Genomic DNA, 20,975 nt, shown 5'->3' with positions numbered 1-20,975 from the left:
TTTTATTTTTTTTGAGATGGAGTCTGGCTCTGTCACCAGACTGGAGTACAGTGACGTGATCTTGGCTCACTGCAACCTCCGCCTCCCAGGTTCAAGCGATTCTCCTGCCTCAGCCTCCAGAGTAGCTGGGATTACAGGCACGCGCCACCCCGCCCGGCTAATTTTTGTATTTTTAGTAGAGACGGGGTTTCACCGTGTTGGCCACTATGGTCTCCATTTCCTGACTTCGTGATCCGCCCGCCTCGGAGGGATTACAGGCCTGAGCCACCGCGCCCGAACAGTTACGTCTTTCTTAATTGGGACCAACAGCTCTTTTACATATCATCTTTCCACTAAGGGGAAAATCCTCCCTCCTGGGGAGTTTAGCTCACTTTAGCTGAGTTCAGTCAATCCACTCTAACTTCCATTCCCATGATGCATCGATCCTTCCCCCAAAACTCTTTTTCCAGGAAAAAGCAGTAAATAACCTAAGCAGCTCAGTGGGATGCAAGGAGTGGGGAGTGCAACTCCTAAACACTCATCATCACGCCCCGCTTCCTGAGACCCTGTGAGCACAAGGGCTGAGAAGGTAGTATTCTGGTTCCTCGACTACATCCCACGGCCATAGAGAAGACTACAACTACCAAGATGCCCCTTTCCCCGCCCCGCCCCTCCTCGCTCCCCTTCCTCCAGCTAGAAAGCGTGTACCACGAGAAGACGAGGCAACATGGCTCCCGGAGGTGGAAGAAAGAAGCTTCACCCTTTCTAAAGCGCGAAGAAGAGCGACCGGAAAGGAGAAAAAGAGAAGTGACTAGAGCCCATCCTCGCTCTTATCCTCCCAGCCTCTCCCGGGTCCGGTCGGCCTCTCCTCTTCTCTCTACCCAAATTCAATTTGTGGTTTCCTCTTCTCCCCGCCCTCATTCCCTCGCTTCCTCACCCCTCCCCTCGGGAATCCTTTTCCCGCCCCACTTTGCCCCCCGCGGAGTGCGCACGCGCCCGCCCTCAGCTTCGCGCCCAGATCGTCGTCTAGCCTGCTCGCGCAGCCGCTGTCTCGTCTGCCCACCGACGAAGCATGGGTGTCCAGGGCTTCCAAGAGTTCCTGGAGAAGCGCTGTCCCGGGGCCGTGGTGCCCGTGGACCTCCTCAAACTCGCGCGCACGGTCTCGCGCCAGCAGCAGCAGCAGCACTTGCACCGCCAGCTGCCGCCGACTGCCGCCCTAGCGCCCGGGGCTCCACGCGCCGCCAGGGGCCCCGCGCCTCTGCAACCGCCGCTTCCGCCCGCTGCCTTGGGTACCTACTCCGGGGGCGCGGGGCCGACTCGGCACCACCACCCCGCTCACCACTTCCACCATCACGGCCAGGCGCAGACCGGGTTACACTCTCCGCTGCCGCCGCCGCCGCCGCCCCCTCCGCTCCCCGGGGCCCGGGTGCTGGTGGACGCCGGCTCGGCGCTGCCGCGGCTCTATGGCGGCTACCAGACGGATTGGGTGTGTGGCGGCCAATGGAACGCCATGCTGGGCTACTTGTCAGCGCTGTGCCAGGCTTGTGCCTATCCTGGCGGCGACGGCCTGGAGCTCGTGGTCATGTTCCCGGGGGGCCTGGGCAAGGACCGGCTGGCCGAGTGGGGCCGTCGGTGCCAGGCCGAGCGGCAGACAGCGCAACTGATCGTGGGACACGTGGGCAACAAGGGCACCCCTCCACCGCGGGCCTGGTTCCTGCCACCGGCCTGCCTGAGCCACTGCGTGAGGCTAGCACTCATCCGCTTCCGGGTCAAGGTGAGGGAGGGGCCGGATCTTAAATAACAAGCCCCACACCTATTCCCTCCCAACTAAATACCTAACCACCTACCCACTTACCCACTACCCTGCCTCCCATCTACCCACCCACCTACCCGCCCAACAGCTAACCTACCTGCCTAACTACCCTCTACCATTTTATCCATTTTCCTCCCCCCATCATACTACCCACTACGGATTCACTCACCTACATGGCCATATCTCTACTCATGTCATCCCAGGAGCTCCCTTTAGGTTCCCTTATCCAATTGGCCTACCACTAGGTTTCAGCAGAATCTAGTCAGAATTTCTTTTGTAGCCTCACCTTTCTCCTGCTGTCTTCTGCCTCAAACTGAAATGCCTTTACCCTGCTTTTTCCAGTTGACATCTCTCTCCTTTGTCTCTTTCCAACCTCGCAGTAAATCACTTAAGCAGGTGTGAACTGAATACCTTTCTTCTACATTATTTTTCCGTCTTCACCCACTGCTGCTTTTTTACCCATCTGTCCATTCAGCCTTTCTCATTTCAACACGCATCTTCTTCCTCCTGCCTTAGCCTAAACACATAAACAAAAACCCACTGATTCAGTCACTGTTCAACAAGTATTAACGCACTGAGTGTAAGAGTTTTAAAGACATGTGAGACACTGCTCATACCCTTGGAAAGTTAAATGTATACACATGAAACATTTAATTATAGCAATGTGTATGTGATTATGCCTTATGGTCCAGACAGTAAGTACAGTTCCTGTTTTCTGTATGTGGGGTTGGTGGATATCTTTGGACTAAAGTGGTCAGGGGAGGCTTCCCTGAAGAAGTCGGACCTCACCTGGGTCTTCAAAGATGGATTGGATTTGAATGAGTCACAAGCTTGGGAGGAGGTTGCTTTAAGTGGGAGGAAGAAAATGAGCAGAAGCAAAAAAGAGTATCAAGTGTGCAAGGCCCCATAGGCAGTTACGTCCAATCTGCATGTAGTTGGGTCACTGCATATGGGGCCTGGGGAACAGCTTGGCAGCATCCCCAGTTCTTGGCACCACTGCTGCTGCTCTGTTGCTTTCCCATACTCTTAGGTTTCAAGTTCCTACGTGTAGAGAATAGCAAGGCTTGGGAAGTAAAGGAGGTGGGCAGGAAGAAGAAAAAGAAAAGTAGTACAGGGTTGGGTAGAACGAAACCGCAAACCTGTTTCCCCAACCAAGGTTCTTGGGGGTTGTCCTTACAGTTAGACAGAACAGGGGATTGTGGGAATCACTTAAGAAGTGGTGTCTGCTGGAGTAATGAGGAGGAAAGAAGTTTTAGCTCAGAGACTAAAAGACCTAAACAGAGAAGCTTGCAGTGGTTATAAAGGTTGTGTCTAGAGTTCAGTCATGCTAGACTCGTTCTCAGCATCAAATCTGTGCCTAGAGTGCCTAGATTATAGTTGTTTTAGTTTAAACACATACAAACGTGAGCTATCTCATACAAGGTTAAAAAAAAAAAGGCACACATTTGCTTGCTCTTCTGACTGAACATTTTAAGGTAGATTCTTTATTCATGGCCATTCTTTCCACTTTGTTTTCACTGCTACCACCCAGGCTTGTAAGGAATTTTTAACCTCGTTATTAACCTGGTTGCTGGCAATAGTGACCACATTGATGGAATATTTGCTATGTGTTAGGTGCCGCTCTGTGCGCTTCTTTTAAAAAAATTACCTCATCATCCTTGCAATAACCTGTGAAGCAGTATTATCCCTGTTTTCTAAATGAGGAAACTGAGGCACGGGCTTAGAAACTTGCCCAAAGTCACCAAGAGATAAGTGGCAGGGCTGAGATTTGTGCCTATGTGGTCTTCCTCCAAAGATCATACTCTAAACAACAGTGCTACTATAAAATTAATCTTTCTAAAGTGCCACTGTGATTAGGTCATTTCCCCACTCAGCTAAACTCTTCCTTGGCTCCTGGTTAAAGACGGTTCAGGTCATTAACTCACTCTTTTATTAGAGTGCTTGCTGTAGGCTAAGTACTAGCTGCTTGCTGAGGACTGAGAGGTAAATAAGGGGATCCTGTCCTCAACGAGGACAAAGTTTAGTGAAAGAGATAATAAATTGCAGATACTGTGGGCTAATTGCAAATGATGAAAAATGTGGCCCCTATCGGGGGCATGGTTAATTCTGAGTAAGGGAGTGAAAGTTGGGGAAGGCTTCACCGATTGGTGTTAAGCCATGAAGAGGACTGAAGAGAGTTCAGATAGTGGACAAGGGTGTGGAGACCCGAATAGCCAGTTATGAGCTCTGAATAGATTTTGATTGGAGGTTGGCAGGAGGGTTGAACACTGAGCATGGGTTTGTGGTTTCCAAAGTTTTTTTTTTGTTTATATACCCCATCAGTCAAAATCTTTTGAGAAGCAGCCCTTAGTGTATTTTTGTCGTACTTCACCACACAGTCTCATTTTCAAAATCCCAGCAGTTAATAAAAAAGATGGATTGAATAGATAGATATGTGATAAATAAGGTATAGTAAAAATAGTAGAATCTCAGTCGTGGGTATTCAGATGTTCACTGTAAAATTATTTCAACTTTGCCATATGTTTGAAGTTTTTCATAATAAAAATGTTGGGGAAAAATTCCCAGCAGTTCTCTCTAGTCCTTAGAAGCACTCTTGGAGAATGTATAAATCTTATTCCCTGTGCTAGATTATAAACAAACTCTGATCTTTTTGTATTCTCCATAATGTCCTGTGTACTTTGGGTGCAGGGTACATTGTTTTTTTCCATAATGAATAGATCGATGATCCTAAGAGAATGGATTGTAGAAGTGACTTTTTAAGAGTGTAGTGTGGCTCTTAATGTAATGGATTTAAGACCAGCTCTAAAATTGCATATCTAAAGTGTCTGTCGATGTTATCAGAGTGAAGTTCTCTCCGGTTCCAGTCAGTGACTTTTTTATTTTTATTGAAGTGATGAAGAACTCCCTGGATTGTAGCACAGACTTGAAGGTATTAATAACCGATTGTGGTTTCCCTTTTCAGAGGAGTGTTCTACTGTCTTGAAGGTGGGAATTTTTCACTTGGATGATTTGCATGCCTACTATTTCTTTTGACTGAATGTCAGTGCCTCAGAACAAAACCCACTACTCTCTCCCCTCTTTGGTTTTGTTCTTCGGGCTAGACCACAAGATGGGCCTTTATTCCCAGTCTCATTTTCATTTGTGATACAGAAGTAGAGTGGAAGGATTAAATAATAGATAATTGCTGGGTTGTCTGTTTAGCTTTAGACAACTTCGGACTTACCATGAAAAGATCCAGTGTATATTGTTGGGATGAATTTTTTGATTTGGTTGGTTTCATTTATATGCTCTGCAAACCTTTGTAAATGATAATTAGTAGAAGGAAAATTAAGTAAACCCCAAATTGCTTGCCTGATTGCTTCCTAAGAGTCTCAGAAGTAGAGCAACCTAAAGCATTTTAGATTGTGATTCAGGAGATAATTTAGGGTGATTAAGGGAATGAATGCTTTGTTTTAATGTTACTGTGTAATTAAAAAAAAAGATCAGCACATCAAACTCACCATTTCGCAGCTATACTTTTTTAGAGTGATTATGATTAGATAAAATGAGTGATTTTAAAGAAAGATATTAAGTTGCAGTACTTGGATATGGCAGAAATCATGTTGGTGGTATATGAGTAACCAGACTTAGAGAACAGGTATCATCATTTTGTGCTTTGGTTCTCTAGAATACGATAAAGCAATGGCTGCTATGCCTCCTGATTGTTTACTTACCATTAGTCGTAGACATTCTGAAAAGTCAATGACTTTTCTAGATGCTCTAGTGGTTGGAAAATAATCAAAATAATAATTACTTCTTAGGCAACAAGTTGTATATTAAAAGCTTTAAAAATATCTCATTTAATCCTCAAGAATACCATACACTTGCAAGGTGTATGGTATTCTCCCCCATTTTACAGTTGAGTAACTGAGATAACCAAGAGGTAAAATAATTTTTCTTTGTTCTAAGTACTAGTAAGTGGTGGATAAAAATTACTGTTCTGGGTTTATATTGCTCAAAGTTTACACAATCCCACCATCCTGTTTCCTTCGTTTTGTACATTCTTGTGTATGATTGTACACTGTTACTGGCTAGATAATATGTATAGATACATGAAGACAAACAATCATAAGTAGATTTTTTGAGCACTTAGTTTGTGCCAGCATTGCTAAATGTACAATACTGCCAATACAAGGCAAATGTGTAAGCTAAGTGCCAAGTAAGTGAGTCATACAGTGATGTTATAGGAATTCAAAAGTAGTAATCCCTGTCCTTTCTACAGTTTCAGTCTCTGCCTCTCTGGTTTCTTTCACTTAGAGCATGCACAAATAATCTTTGAAAAACAGAAACTTCCCCTTTATTTTCTAATTCCTTCGAGCCATTATCTTTATCTCCTTTCTTCCCTATTCACCATTATTCTTAAAGAAGCAGATTGTATTAATTCGCATTTCCTAGCCTAGTGCTACTTTATATCTGATGTCACTACTCTGAAGCTGCTGCACGCATTTCCATTCTTAGCCTTTCTTGGTCCTCTTTAAGATCATTAATATCAAGCCATCCTATTCTTAAACTATCTTCCTTGGATTTCACAGTTCAACTCACTTCTGATTCTCCTTGTAACCCTCTAGTTCGTTCTTCTTTTTTCCTTATTCCTCTTCTGCCTGCTTCTTTAAATGTTGGTGCCCTCAAGGCTTCTGTCCTGGTCATATTCTTCTACTTTTGTTTCCTGAGCAATCTCATCCATTATGGTGGCTTTAAGTATTAATTAAATTCTGATGATTCCTATTGCTCTGTCTCTACCCTCGACCTCTCTCATGAGCTTTCAACACATCTTTTCACCTCTCTACTACTTGATGTCTTTTAGGTCACTTAAACTAAAAACTACCCAAAATGGAACTCATTATGTTTCCCCAAAACTTGTTCCACTTCTGGTACTCTCTATTTCTATGAATGGTGTCTTTCATCACTTTCAAGCCAGAAGCCGTGGAGTCCTCAATTCTTCACTCTCCTGTCACTTCCCACATTTACTTGGTCATTGGATCCTTTGAATTCTACGTTAGAAATGTCTCCTGAGACCAGGTACTTCTGTCTGTTTCCACCCCCGTTGCTTTAGTTCAGGCTACCAAAATTTCTTATCTGAACCAGGAAGACAGTGTCAACTTGTTCCTTTACCATAACACTCTCTGGACTCTATCTGCCATATTGCTGCCAGAGACACCATTCTGAAAACAGAAGCTGACTCTGTTATATGCCCAAAGGTGTATTTGCCTACCCTACTGAGTCCAAACTTCTCAATATGGCAGACAGTGCCCTTCACAATCTGATCCCAAACTCCCTCCAGACTTACCTGGTGCTCACCTCTGGCCACCCCTTTTCCAACCATTCTGTATTTTCTTAGTTTCCTAGACATACCGTGTCCTCTCTCATAGTATTTTTCTTATGTTTATCTTGACCTTTGCATAGGAAACTCCCCCTTATTCCTGCTCAAAAGTTATCGTTATAGTATCTTTCCTAGCCAGCCTCTGTCAGCTGTGGTAAATTAAGCCTTCCCTTTACTACCAGAGTACTCTGTTCTTACCTCTCTCATATTTTTTTCTCTTTCCTAGTATTTTCATATCGCTTAATTCTCTTTTAAATGAGTTTCAAGAGGGCGGAGATTTGCTCTAGGACTTGACATATATAAAATAATGTTTGCTGTGAGAGAGAGAGATTGGTTGGTTTACCTTTACTGACTGAATCACTGTAGAGGGCTTTACAGGTCAGATAAAGAAGAATTTAGAATCAGTGCTATACAATGTTATATATTAATTCCATCTAAATAAACTCAGATTGCAAACTGAATTGCCGAACTCCTGTTACTCAGAAGTTTTGTAGCTGCTTAGCAATGCACTTATAGAATATATTCCCTTTTGATGGTAGTAATAATGGCTACCACGTGGGCGAGGTCCCGCACCAATATTCATTTAATCCTCACAACCACCCAACAGGAGAGGTATTAATCTCTATTTTTTCCTCTACTCCTATGACAGATTAAATCTCTCTCTCTCTTTTGTGTTTGTTTTTTGTTTGTTTTGTTTTGTTTTTTGTTTTTTGTTTTTTGAGGCAGAGTCTCGCTCTGTGGCCCAGATTGGAGTACAGTGGCGTGATCTTGGCTCACTACAACCTCCACCTCCTGGGTTCAAGCAGTTCTCCTGCCTCAGCCTCCCAAGTAGCTGGGACTGCAGGCACATGCCACCACACCCAACTAATTTTTCTATTTTTAGTAGAGACGGAGTTTCACCATGTTGGCAAGAGTGGTTTCGAACTCCTGACCTCAGGTGATCCGCCTGTGTCAGCCACCCAAAGTGTTGGGATTACAGGTGTGAGCCACCACGCCCGGCCTAAATCTCTACTTTTTATAGCAAAAAAAAAAAAAAGAAAACAGGCTCAGTGTAGTCACTGGCCCAAGGTTGCACTGCTAGAACATGGTTGGACCAAGATTTGGACCTAAAGATATTTGACACCAAAATCCTTCATCTTTAACATATCTCAGAACGGTGTAATTGCATTTTTATAGTTATATTTTAATAACTTCTTCCAGAACATTTTTTCCTATATTTAGTTTGTGTAGCATAATGGCTGACAACACAGGCCTTGGAGCCAGACTGCCTGGGTTTAGATCCCTATTCTTCTAAGTACTCATTATGTAAGCTTAGGCAAGTTACTTACTCTGTGCCTCAGTTTAACAGTAATACCTACATCACAAATTTTGTTGTGAGTGTTAAATGATTTAAGTAATATGCTTAGAACATTATATGGCACGTAGTAAATGCCATATAAATGCCAGCTGCTATTATATTGACTAAAATGTCTTGTAGCAGGGCATGGTGGTGCCCACCTGTAGTCTCAGCTACTCAGGAGGCTGAGGCAGGAGGATCGCTTGAGCCTGAGAGGTTGAGGTTGCACTGAGCTGAGATCGCACCACTGCACTGCAGCCTGGGTGACAGAGTTAAGACCCTGTATAAAAAAAAAAAAAAATACAAACTATCTTGTGCACCTAGTAGGTTGGACATTGATCACCTCACTCTCATGCTTTAAGCTTAGCATGGCATGCCATGGCATGCCTTCATGATCTGCCCACCATTATCTAGCCTAATTTTACCCCATTTTTCTTATCAGGACGATGCTTTTCAGTTCAGTTAATATTTTTGAGCACCTGTTCTGTGCCAGACACTGTTCTAAGTACTATGAACAATGGAATTAATTTACTCAGACTGTGTTTATTGGACTCCTGTGCCAGGCAAAGTTCCAGATTATGAGAATACAGCAGTGAATAAAAAGATTTCTGACCTCATGAAACATATTCTAATGAGAAGATAGACAACAAACAAGATAAATAGGCAAAATATGTTTTGTGACATAGGAAATGCTGTGTAGAAAATGAAGTAGGAAGTGAGATAAGGAGTGTTGAAGTCAGGGGTACAAAGCATGGTACCCTACCCTTCCAGGAGCTCGTAGTCTAGTAGAGGAAACAAGGAAGAAAATACTTACGGTATAAGTCCCCAGGATCCTTTCTCTGGCCCTTGTCATTAGGCCCAGGACATAACCAATAGAAGTGGCAGAAACCAGGATTTGCATACCAGAAGCAAAACCCTTGCCCGTTCATCTGTATCACATGAGGAATTACAAAGGTATGGCAAAGATGGCAAACTGGCAGCCCATAGGCTTATGTGGCCCATTCATGTATTTTTGCATTGGCCCACATATTTTTTTTCCTTTTCTTTTTGAAAGAACTTCATTTATTTTCATTGATCAATAGTGTTCACCAGGATCTGAAATCAAATAATACACTTGGACTGAATATTAAGGCATCATCTAGTTGAATGAATTGAATGATTATCATTTCCTGCTGTCATTTAACTTGCATTTTTTTTTAACAAGTTCGAATTTGTTGCCAACTTTTAAAAATAGAGAAATGTTGCAAAAAAGTCTCTTTCCAACTACTGAAATATCAGATCCTCTGGCAATACTGCTTAACCCCTTTTGGTGAACCACATGGTCTTCATTTATTGGTCTCTACAGCTCCATGGTGTCTCCCTGCCACAATGACGAAGTGCCACTTGTCATTCATGGTAGACATCTTCTACAATGGCTCCCAATGATTCCCACCTCCTGGTATTCACACCCTTTTGTAATCTCCTCCCATCCCCCCAGTTTGTGGGCTGGACCTAGTGACTTGCTTCTGATGAGCAGACTACAACAAAAGTGATGGGATGTCACTTCCAAGATTAGGTTATGAAAAACTGTGACTTCCATCTTGTTTGCACTCTCTCTCTCTTTCTCTCTGGCTCTTCTTGCTTGATCACTCTGATGAAGCAAGCTGCCATGTTGTGAGCTGCCCTATGGAGAGACCCACAGGAAAAGAAACTGAGGGAAGCCTCCAACCAACACTCAGTGAGGAACTGAGGCCCTCAGTCCAACTACAGTCTGCAAGGAACTGAATTGCTGCCAACAGCCACGTACGTGAGTAAGCTTGGAAGCGGATCCTTCCCCAGGCGAGCCTTGAGATGACTGCAGCCCTGGCTGGCACCTTGATTGAAGCCTATAGGAGACCTTGAGCCAGAGGACCCAGCTAAGCCATGCCTACAGATACTATGAGATAATAAATGTTGTTTTAAGCCACTAAGTTTGGGGGCTAATTTGTTACACAGAAATAGATAACTGAAACACCATTGATTGTTGTGCTGTTCTTTTTAAATAATATTTTTGATGAACACGAAATATTTCTCATACCCACATCTGTGCAAAGTGAAAACAATCTTTTTTATGGAAGAAGTTCACGTGTTTGAACAGGAGAGAGCCTATTCTTTGTGGAATTGATGAATTTTCATATCCATCTAAATAAAATGTGTCTGTTGAAAGACTACAATTTAAGATACCATTTGAAAGTAAACCACTGTAAGAAATATCAGTGTACGGCCGGGTGCGGTGACTCACGCCTGTAATCCCAGCACTTTGGGAGGCCGAGGCAGGTGGATCACCTGAGGTCGGGAGTTCGAAACCAGCCTGACCAACATGGAGAAACCCTGTCTCTACTAAAAATACAAAATTAGCCGGGCATGGTGGCGCGTGCCTGTAATCCCAGCTACTCGAGAGGCTGAGGCAGGAGAATCACTTGAACCTGGGAGGTGGAGGTTGCGGTGAGCCAAGATCGCACCGTTGCACTCCACCCTGGGCAACAAGAGTGAAACTCCATCTCAAAAAAAAAAAAAAAAAAAAAAAAATCATACAAAAAGGATGAGTGCTGAAATGAAAAGAACTTAAAAATGTACTTGGAATTTCAACAGGCTATATTTCTAGATACAGATAAAATAAGTGATGCCACAGAAGGCAATTATGTATTAAATGAAAAAACTGCCAGGACTTTTTATACAGTAGTTTTATAAAAGTGTCGAGTACAACAGAAATTATGTTATAAACAAGCATTTGCAAAGGTAGGAAATACTTTGGCTCAGGATGTCAGACATTGATGGCTAAACATTCTTGGGACAGATGTAGTCAAAAAGTTAAATTATTTTTGGAGATTTACATAGCAGCTGGTTACAACAGATTAAAAACTGCATCCACATAGCTGTACAGTTAGCTGTATTCCTAGCCAGTGGTTCTCAAAGTATGGTCCCAGACCAACAGCACTGTACCATCTGGAAACATGTTGGAAATACACATTCTCAGTCCCTTACCCCTTTGGACCTACAGAATCAGAAACTGGTGGGAAAGGTGGGGGAGCTTATGGATCCGTTTCAACAAGCCCTCCAGCTGAGTCTGATACATGCTAAAGTTCGAGAGCCACTGCACTTAGGTATGATTCATGTGTTAAGAATTAGATGTAACCTGACTCTTGGACTCATCACAGGCACATCTGGAAATACCTGGATTTTGTGTGATGAGAAAAGTCTTGAGATTTTTAATATCAATTGGTCAAAATTAGTAAGTATGACTACAGATGGTGCTTCTGCAATAGTGTTTAGAACTGTTGGACCCAAGAAACAATTTGAAGCAGAAACACTTTCCGGGACCTAAACTTAAAGCTCTTTCTGCTAAAAGCTTAGAAATGAATCAGTCAGATCAGGAACTAGTAATTAACATGGTGGTTTGCTCCACAATTGAATGCTTTGCTTGGTGAATTATTGGGTGCATGTTATGGAAATCTGCCCTATTACATGAAGGTTGATTGGCTTAGTTGAAGCATGGTACTCAAGATACTGCAAAAAATGACTTGGCATCCAAAGGGCATTCACCACACCCGCAGAGAGTGAAATAAAATATTTGGCTTGTTTGGTTGATTTTACAACTCATCTAGACACTGAATAAAAACAGCATTGTTCAGAAATACCTTCACAAATGTATGGTTGTACTTGCTTGTTCCTAGCAAAATTATGCCTTTGAGAAACTCATTTGGCAAGAGATAAACTGGCTGACTTTTCTTTGCTGAAATTGGTTTCCAAGAATTGAAAGTGATGGCCTGAATTACATTCCCACAGTGTGAAGTTGTCTGTTGAATTCCAGAAAAGGTTCTCTGACATATTTGATGAAAATGAACTAATATTGTTCAATTAGCCTTTCTCAGTGTTTAGAGTATGAAAGAAGAGCTACAATGGAGATTCTGAATTACTGTGCCATGGTGCTGAAAATGAAGCATGATGTCATTGAAATGCCGAATTCTACAAATACTTTGGAAGTAGTTACTGAAATATAAAAACACTGTGCCAAACTTCTGTGTTTGGAAATGCCTACATTTCTAAACAGCTGTTTTCCATTATGAAATAGGATCAAATTAGTCACTTGAAGTGAAAGCCTTCAAGGCTGAATTCTGTACTGCATGTTGTAACACAAAAATATAAGACCTAACGTTGACCTCTTGGCACGTAAATGTGTCAGGCCTCCAGTTCCAAGTCAAAGGAGAATAAACTACCAAAAAAAAAAAAGTGTAATGATAAATCTAGTTTTTCACTTATGTCTTCAATGTAAAATGTAAACTCCAGTATTTTGCATGTATAAACACCCACAGCTTAAATAAAAATACATTTCTGTGTGTGTGTTTTTTATTTTTAAACACGGGGTCTTGCTCTGTTGTCCAGGTTGGAGTGCAGTGGTGTGAACATGGCTCACTATAACCTTGAACTCCTGGGCTCAAACAGTCCTTCCACCTCCGCCTCCCCAGTAGCTAGGACTACTGGCATGTGCCACCCAAACCCAGCTAATTTTTAAGGTTTTGTTTTGTTTGTTTGTTTTAGAGACAGGGTCTTGCTAGGTTGCCCAGGCTGATCTCAAACTCCTGGCCTCAAGCAATCCTGCCTCAGCCTCCCAAAGTGCTGGGATTACCCACCGTGCCTAACCAAAAATTACATTTCTGGAAGTTAATTTTTCTTTACTCAGCCCCTTCATTCATGTTAGCTGCCCATTCCTGTAAGCATTTACAGCCCCTAGTTCAAAGACTCTTAGAAATTTATTGTGATCATTGTCCTCTGTGCAGTTCCTGTCCTCCTTTCTGAGGTAACCCAGAGGTTCCCTTGGATTCTCGCTCTCTTACTCCTAAGGATACTTTTCATGAGACCTCTGACTTTTCAGTTGTGAAGATTTGCTTTGGGCTAAACAAGTGCCTATTCTGGTATCTACTTGTCTCAAATTATTTCTGAGGACCTTCAGGCAGTAGTGCATACCACAGACTTCATCTCTGCAAAACAGACTTTCATAACTACTTTTTCAGTCTGCCAGCTATTATATTATAAATTGTAAGTCTTAGAATTGGGTAGGAATCAGATAAATCTCCATTTTACAGATGAAGAAGCTAAGTGACTTGTCCCCACAAACTTTGATCATAGGTTCACTGGATGCCAAAGTTCTTGCTGTATACGCTGATAACAAAAGTTAGCATCAAAGTACAGTTTCCAGCCTGTGGTTGACACACAACAGGTTTTTTAAAAATCCAAGTTTTCCCTTTTGTTCTTAAATGTGACAGAAGGCGTCATCTGCAGAAATGGGCTGGCTTCTGGCAGCCTAAGAGTAATTAAGAGTACTAAATTGGGCTGGGCGCGGTAGCTCACGCCTGTAATCCTAGCACTTGGGGAGGCCGAGATGGATGGATCACCTGAGGTCAGGAGTTCGAGACCAGCCTGGCCAACATGGTGAAACTCTCTCTACTAGAAATACAAAAATTAGGAGGGTGTGGTGGTGGGCGCCTGTAATCCCAGCTGCTTTGGGAGGCTGAGGCAGGAGGATTGCTTCAACCCGGAGGTGGAGGTTGCAGTGAGCTGAGACCACGTCATTGCACTCCAGCCTGGGCAACAAGAGCAAAACTCCATCTCAGAAAAGAAAAAAGTACGAAAATTGGGTACTCGCAAATTAAAATTAGGACCTTAATAGCGTGTACTGAACACTGGATCGGTATTCTACTACCTCTAGCTTGAGTGCCGTATTTCATGGCCAAGGCTACCAAGTATGTGCATGTAGATAATTGAAATTCCTACAGTTGAGAGGGAAGGCCACCTTATCAATGTTTCCTTGAAGTAACTGTGGTTCCTAATTGCTGCTGTTCTTTCAATACATTATTCTTTAGCTTTGTGATTATCAGTCTGGTCTCTTAATGGTTGGTTGTTGAACTCCACAATGTAGTGATGCATATTTGCATCAACAGTAGTTTCAGTCTGTAATTATTTAGTAGTTAGAGTTCAAGGTGGCCTTCCAGTTGAAATGTAAGTCATCTATATTTCTGTTGCTGAATCAGACTTACACATAATCCATCCCGCCCTTGAATCTTCTTATAAGGTGATAATTCCTTACTGTCTTTGAATTCTTTTTGCCTTGGTAAGAACAGGTAGAGAAGATAGACCACAGAACTCTGCCCGAGTCAGTCACTAGTTTGGTGTATTTAGCATGGTAGAGGGGCTTGAGGGAATATGGGACAAGCTGGAGGAAGTCAAGTACTACAGAGGTCAGAAAGCAGTATTGCCTCTAGTTTGAAGTTAACTTGAACAAGCATTTATTATACTCTTTTTATGGTCCAGGCAGAGTGCTAACATAATTCTGCCACTAATGGGCTTATAGTCTAGTTATTTTTTTATGCCCTTGTGTTTATTGTGTTACTTGTGAGTTGATCTCAGATTACTTTATGCCCACTTTTCCAGTTTCCTTTATTTGAGAAACAGTGTACTTAATGGAAAGACCATTGTTTTTTAGAGACAGGATCTCACTCTGTTGCTCAGACTGGTGTGGGGTGCATGATCTCGGCTCACTGCAGCCTCAACCTCCTGGGCTCAAGCGATCTTCCCACCTTAGCCTCCTGAGTAGCTGGGACCACAGGCATGTGCCATTATGCCTGGCTAATTTTTTAAACAATATTTGGTAGAGATGGGATCTCACTGTGTTGCCCAGGCTGGAATCCTCGGCTCAGGCAATCTTCCTGCCTCTTCCTCCGCCTCCCAAAGTGCTGGGATTACAGGTATGAGCCACTATGCCCAGCCCTGAAAGCATTATTTTAAAGTCAGACCTAATTGGTTCAAATCCAAGTACTACCATATTGCTAACTGTGTGATTTGGAGCAAGTTAATTAAGTTTTCCAAGCTTCTGTTTTCTCTGTTTGAGTAAAGGAGAGGGAGGGGGATGAATGATCTAATACCCATTTCACAGAGTTAGAAGGATAAATGAAATATGCCTAGCCCAGTGTCTATCTTGAAATATTAATCACTGCAGTTAACTCCATGAGGTCAAAGACTCTTGGCTCTTGTTACTGCTGTGTTTCCATACCTAGATTGGCACCTGGCATATATCAGTGCCTGGCTCAGTACATATTGGTTGAAAGTTGAAACAGTTCATTTGTTGCCTACTCTGTGTGAGTGGTCTATGTACTGGAGATAACAGCAGTGAACAAAACATTTTTGAAATCTCAGCCTTCTTGAAGCTTACATTCTAGTGATTAATACTTCTGGTTGTTTTTAATATCAAATACTCTTCAAATGTTTCTGAAAGAGCCACAGTATGTAATACATAAAATGGGGACTATGAGCTCAGGTTGAAGAGAAAGTAGGAACACCAGGTCAGGTACGGTGGCTCATGCCTGTAATCTCAGCACTTTGGGAGGCCAAGGTGAGAAGATTGCTTGTGTCCAGGAGTTTGAGACCAACGTGGGCAACATAGCAAGACCTGTCTCTACACAAAATCAAAAATTAACCAGGCATGGTGGTGCACACCTGTAGTCCCAGCTATTTGGGAGGCTGCAGTGGCAGGGTTGCTTGAACTTGGGAGGTTGAGGCTGCAGTGAGCCGTGATCCCGCCACTGCATTCCAGCCTTGGTGACAAAATGATACCTTCAAAAAATAAAAAAAGTAGAAACACTAATCCTCTCTGGTTATTTGGTCCAGTCTCCACCTATGAAAATTCTGGTTTGGGGAAGCACAGTTTGAAAGCCACTTCTTTAGACTACCTGTAGGTTGGAAATGAGACATGTCTTCTCAGAGAGCTGTTTTCCCCTGAGGTTTTCGTTTTTGTTTGTTTGTTTGTTTGTTTGAGACAGAGTCTCGCTCTGTCGTCCAGGCTGGAGTGCAGTGGTGTGGTCTCGGCTCACTGCAACCTCCACCTCCCGGGTTCAAGTGATCTTCCTGCCTCAGCCTCCTGAGTAGCTGTTACTACAGGCACCCGCCACCATACCCGGCTAATTTTTTTTTTTTTTTTAATAGAGACGGAGTTTCACCATATTGGCCGGGCTGGTTTCGAACTCCTGACCTTGTGTTCCACCTGCCTTGGTCTCCCAAAGTGCTGGGATTACAGGCATGAGCCACCACACCCGGCCTCCCCTGAGTTCTGTAAACAGGTGTCACTTCCTCTCAAAAACCATCACCCCGCTGACTGTTGAGGTGCCTTTACTCTGTTCCCATGGTACCCTGTGCTCCATAACTTCTCACACGTTAAGTGTCTTGCTTTGTGCTGTCTGCATCCTGGCACTTAGTAGGCCCTCAACCTCTATTCACTGAACTAGAATGGTGAACCAGCAATTAAAAGCTATAGATGGTCATTCATAATCTCAACTCTCGCTTTCTTTAAAACTCAAATGTGCTGTTTTTTCTGATCAGTTGTTTGGGTATGTTATAATTGAATCTCTCCTAAATCATTTTACTCTCCTAAATCATTTTACTCTCCTGGAAAATTACAAGGTTAACAACTAAACTGGACCAATTTGGGCCAGGCGCGTACAGGTGGTACCAGTGATGATAAATGTGTAAATTGAGCCACAGTGCTCACTATTCTGACGGTCATTGTTGGCTCTTTGCCCTGTCAGGATTGAATGCAGATTGTATTTTGCTAGGAATAAATTGCCATGTTGTGTGATCTGACTAGATAAGTGTTTCTTAAACTTGCTTCATCATAAAATCATCTGGGGTTCTTGTTAAAAACAGATTTCCAGCCTGACCCTAGACCTACTGAATCAGACTTTAGGGGAGGGGCTTAGAACAGCGATTACTTCCAAGGAATGAGAGTAAAAGGATTATTACTTTTCATTCTACATACTGCCATATTGTTTGATTTTTTTTCCCTGAATATGTTCTGCTTTTATTCAGTTGTAATTTTATATTTTGATTAACTTACAATTCATGGTACAAAAATTCAAAAGATACAAAAGGATATGTGATAAAAATATTCCACCCCTTCCCAGTCACTAGGTTCTCCTCCCTGGAGGAGACCATATTATCAGTTCATTGTGTATTCTTTCAGAGATACTATGGCTATAAAAGCATATATAGTTACACATTTTATATATATATGCACATTTTACATATATACATATTCTACACAAAAATACCTTTAAAAACAGCATAGTATAATGTTCTGTCCCTTGCACTTACCATTTACCATATCTTGGTGATTTTTCTATGTGTATAGATAAGAGTTTTGTCATTTTTTATGGTTTTGCACGATTCCATTGTATGTATACATTATGATTTACTTAACTAGTCCCTTATTGATGGGCAATTAATCAGGTTGTTTCCGGTCTTCACCTATTACAAATAATGCTGCAGTAAATATTTTGTGTTTGCAGAGAGGTTGCTCATACTTAGGCACTTGCATTGTTGTTCCAAGTGCTTTACATATCTAAAAGATAAATCCCTGAAAGGAGAATTGCTGGGGCAAAGGGTATGCACATTTGTAATTTTGAAAGGTCTTGCCAAATCGCTCTCCCTAGAGATTCTACCATTTATACCCCTACCAGGAATGTTTGCAAGTGCCTGTTTCCTTCACCAATACATTATTTGCTAATCTTGTAGGTGAAACATCATGTTTCAGTATTATTTTAATTTTTATCTCTCTTATCACAAGTGAGTTTGATCATCTTTTTATATGCTTAAAATCTATTTCCTTTTTTGTGAAATGTTCTCTTAGATTGTTAGGTTTTTTTCCCTTCTCTATTAAGGAAATTAGTCTTCTGCACTGTAAGTTGCACATTTTTTGCAGATTGTCATGTCTTTTGAGCTTACTTACATTGGTTTTTCCCAAGCAGAAATGTTTGATTTTTTTTTTTTTCTTATTCATCAGTCATTTATACATTCATACTGTGGAAATGTTTGATTTTCTTTTTTTTTTTTATTTATTTATTTTTTAATTAATTAATTTATTTTTATTATACTTTAAGTTCTAGGGTACATGTGCATAACGTGCAGGTTTGTTACATATGTATACTTGTGCCATGTTGGTGTGCTGCACCCATCAACTCGTCAGCACCCATCAATTCATCATTTATATCATGTATAACTCCCCAATGCAATCGCTCCCCCCCCCCCCCCCCCATGATAGGCCCCAGTGTGTGATCTTCCCCTTCCCGAGTCCAAGTGATCTCATTGTTCAGTTCCCTCCTATGAGTGAGAACATGCGGTTTTGGTTTTCTGTTCTTGTGATAGTTTGCTAAGAATGATGGTTTCCAGCTGCATCCATGTCCCTACAAAGGACGCAAACTCATTCCTTTTTGATGGCTGCATAGTATTCCATGGTGTATATGTGCCACATTTTCTTAATCCAGTCTGTCACAGATGGACATTTGGGTTGATTCCAAGTCTTTGCTATTGTGAATAGTGCCGCAATAAACATACATGTGCATGTGTCTTTGTAGTAGAATAATTTATAATCCTTTGGGTATATCCCCAGTAGTGGGATGGCTGGGTCATATGGTACATCTAGTTCTAGATCCTTGAGGAATTGCCATACTGTTCTTCATAATTGTTGAACTAGTTTACAATCCCACCAACAGTGTAAAAGTGTTCCTATTTCTCCACATCCTCTCCAACACCTGTTGTTTCCTGATTTTTTAATGATTGCCATTCTAACTGGTGTGAGATGGTATCTCATTGTGGTTTTGATTTGCATTTCTCTGATGGCGAGTGATGATGAGCATTTTTTCATGTGTCTGTTGGCTGTATGAATGATTTTCATATAGTCAAGGGTACTGACCGTTTTCTGGGAGTGTTACTGGATTTGCTCATAAACTATCCCCACTCTGAGATTATACAAAATTTCCCTCATGTTGTCTTTTATTTTTATTTTTATTATTACTATTTTTTTTTTTGAGACGGAGTCTTGCTCTGTCACCCAGGCTGGAGTGCAGTGGTGCGGTCTTGGCTCACTGCAACCTCTACCTCCTGAGATCAAGCAAGTCTCCTGCCTTAGCCCCCCCGAGTAGCTGGGATTACAGGCACCAGCCACGATACCTGGCTAAATTTTGTATTTTTAGTAGAGACGGGGTTTCACCATGTTGGCCAGGCTGGTCTCGAACTCCTGACCTCAAGTGATTTGCCCGCCTTGGTCTCCCAAAGTGCTGGGATTACAGGCATGAGCCACCGTGCCTGGCCTATTATTTTTATGGTTATCCTAGTTAAAGTGTGAAGTATGGATCCATGTTTTTCTCCTCAAATGACTCTTCAGTTATCCCAACACCATTTGTTAAATAATCTTTATTACTTTTCTAATCTAAAAACTGAGTTTTTTTAAAACAATAAATGGCATATAAATAAAGGGAAGGGGAACTGCTATACGTTAAGATCCTTAGAAGCCATATCAACCAAATACAGCATGTGAATTCTATTTGAATCCTGATTGGAACAAAGCAACCATCAAAAGACATTTTGGGGACAATCATAGAAAGTAGAATAGGGACTGGATATTATGATATTAAGAAATTGTTAATTTTGTTGGGTGTGATAATGGTACTATTTGTTACTTTAACTGTGAGAGTTAAATAATGAAGTATTTATGGGTGAAGTGATTTGATGTCTGGAATTTGCCTTAAGATATGCCAAGAATGATCAATAGCTTATGAAAAGATATTCAACATCACTAATCATCCGAGAAATGCAAATCAAAACCACAATGAGATTACCTTACACTCATTAGGATGGCTACTGTTAAAAAAACACACAGAAAATAAGTGTTGGCAAGGATGTGGATAAATTGGAACCCTTATGCACTGTTGGTGGGATTGTAAAATGCTGCAGCTGCTGTGGAAAACATTATGGAGGTTCCTTAAAATATTAAAAATAAAACTACCATATAATTCAGCAATTCCACTTCTGAGTATATATCTAAAACAATTGAAAGCAGGATCTCTAAGAGATATTTGCACACCCATGTTCATAGCAGTACTATTCACAGTAGCCAAGAGTTGGAAGCAACCCAAATGTCTATTGATGGATGAATGGATAAACAAAATGTATAGCATACAATAGAATATTATTCAGCCTTAAAAAGGAAAGAAATCCTGTTACATGCTACAATATGGATGAACACTTGAGGACATTATGCTAAGTGAAATAGGCCGGTCACAAAAGGACAAATTCCATATGATTCCGCTTATGTGAGGTGTCTAAAGTAGTCAAATTTATAGAAACAGAAAATAGAATTGTGGTTACCAAGAGCTAGGAGGAGGGAGAAAAGGGAGCTGTTATTTAATGGGTATAGAATTTCAGATTTGCAAGATGAAAATATTCTGGAGATACGTTATATAACAATGTGAAAATCCGTAACACAGCTGAACTGTATGCTTAAAAATAGTCAAGATGGTAAATTTTATGTGATTTTTAATCCCAACAAAAAATATTAAAATACCATAGAAAGGCCAGGCGTGGTGGCTCACACCTCTAATCCCAGCACTTTGGGAGGCTGAGGAGGGTGGATCACCTGAGGCCAG

At 41.8% G+C, this 20,975-nt stretch overlaps 1 protein-coding gene across 1 annotated transcript in view; it reads left to right on the top strand.

Moving 5' to 3' along the window:
• The first annotated feature begins 707 nt into the window (after positions 1-707).
• Positions 708-20,975, top strand: part of FAM120C (family with sequence similarity 120C) — a 129,469-nt gene continuing 109,201 nt past the window's right edge. Inside the window, 1 exon segment of the mRNA XM_033201008.1 lies at positions 708-1,753. Coding sequence (XP_033056899.1) covers positions 1,052-1,753 — 702 coding nt within the window. The 5' untranslated portion in view covers positions 708-1,051.

The sequence above is a fragment of the Trachypithecus francoisi genome, unplaced genomic scaffold (genome assembly GCF_009764315.1).
Source record: "Trachypithecus francoisi isolate TF-2019V2 unplaced genomic scaffold, Tfra_2.0 Lachesis_group6, whole genome shotgun sequence".
Taxonomy (NCBI): Eukaryota; Metazoa; Chordata; class Mammalia; order Primates; family Cercopithecidae; genus Trachypithecus; species Trachypithecus francoisi.
The sequence above is the reverse complement of the archived record's forward strand: the minus strand, read 5'-3'. Positions and strand labels throughout refer to the sequence as shown.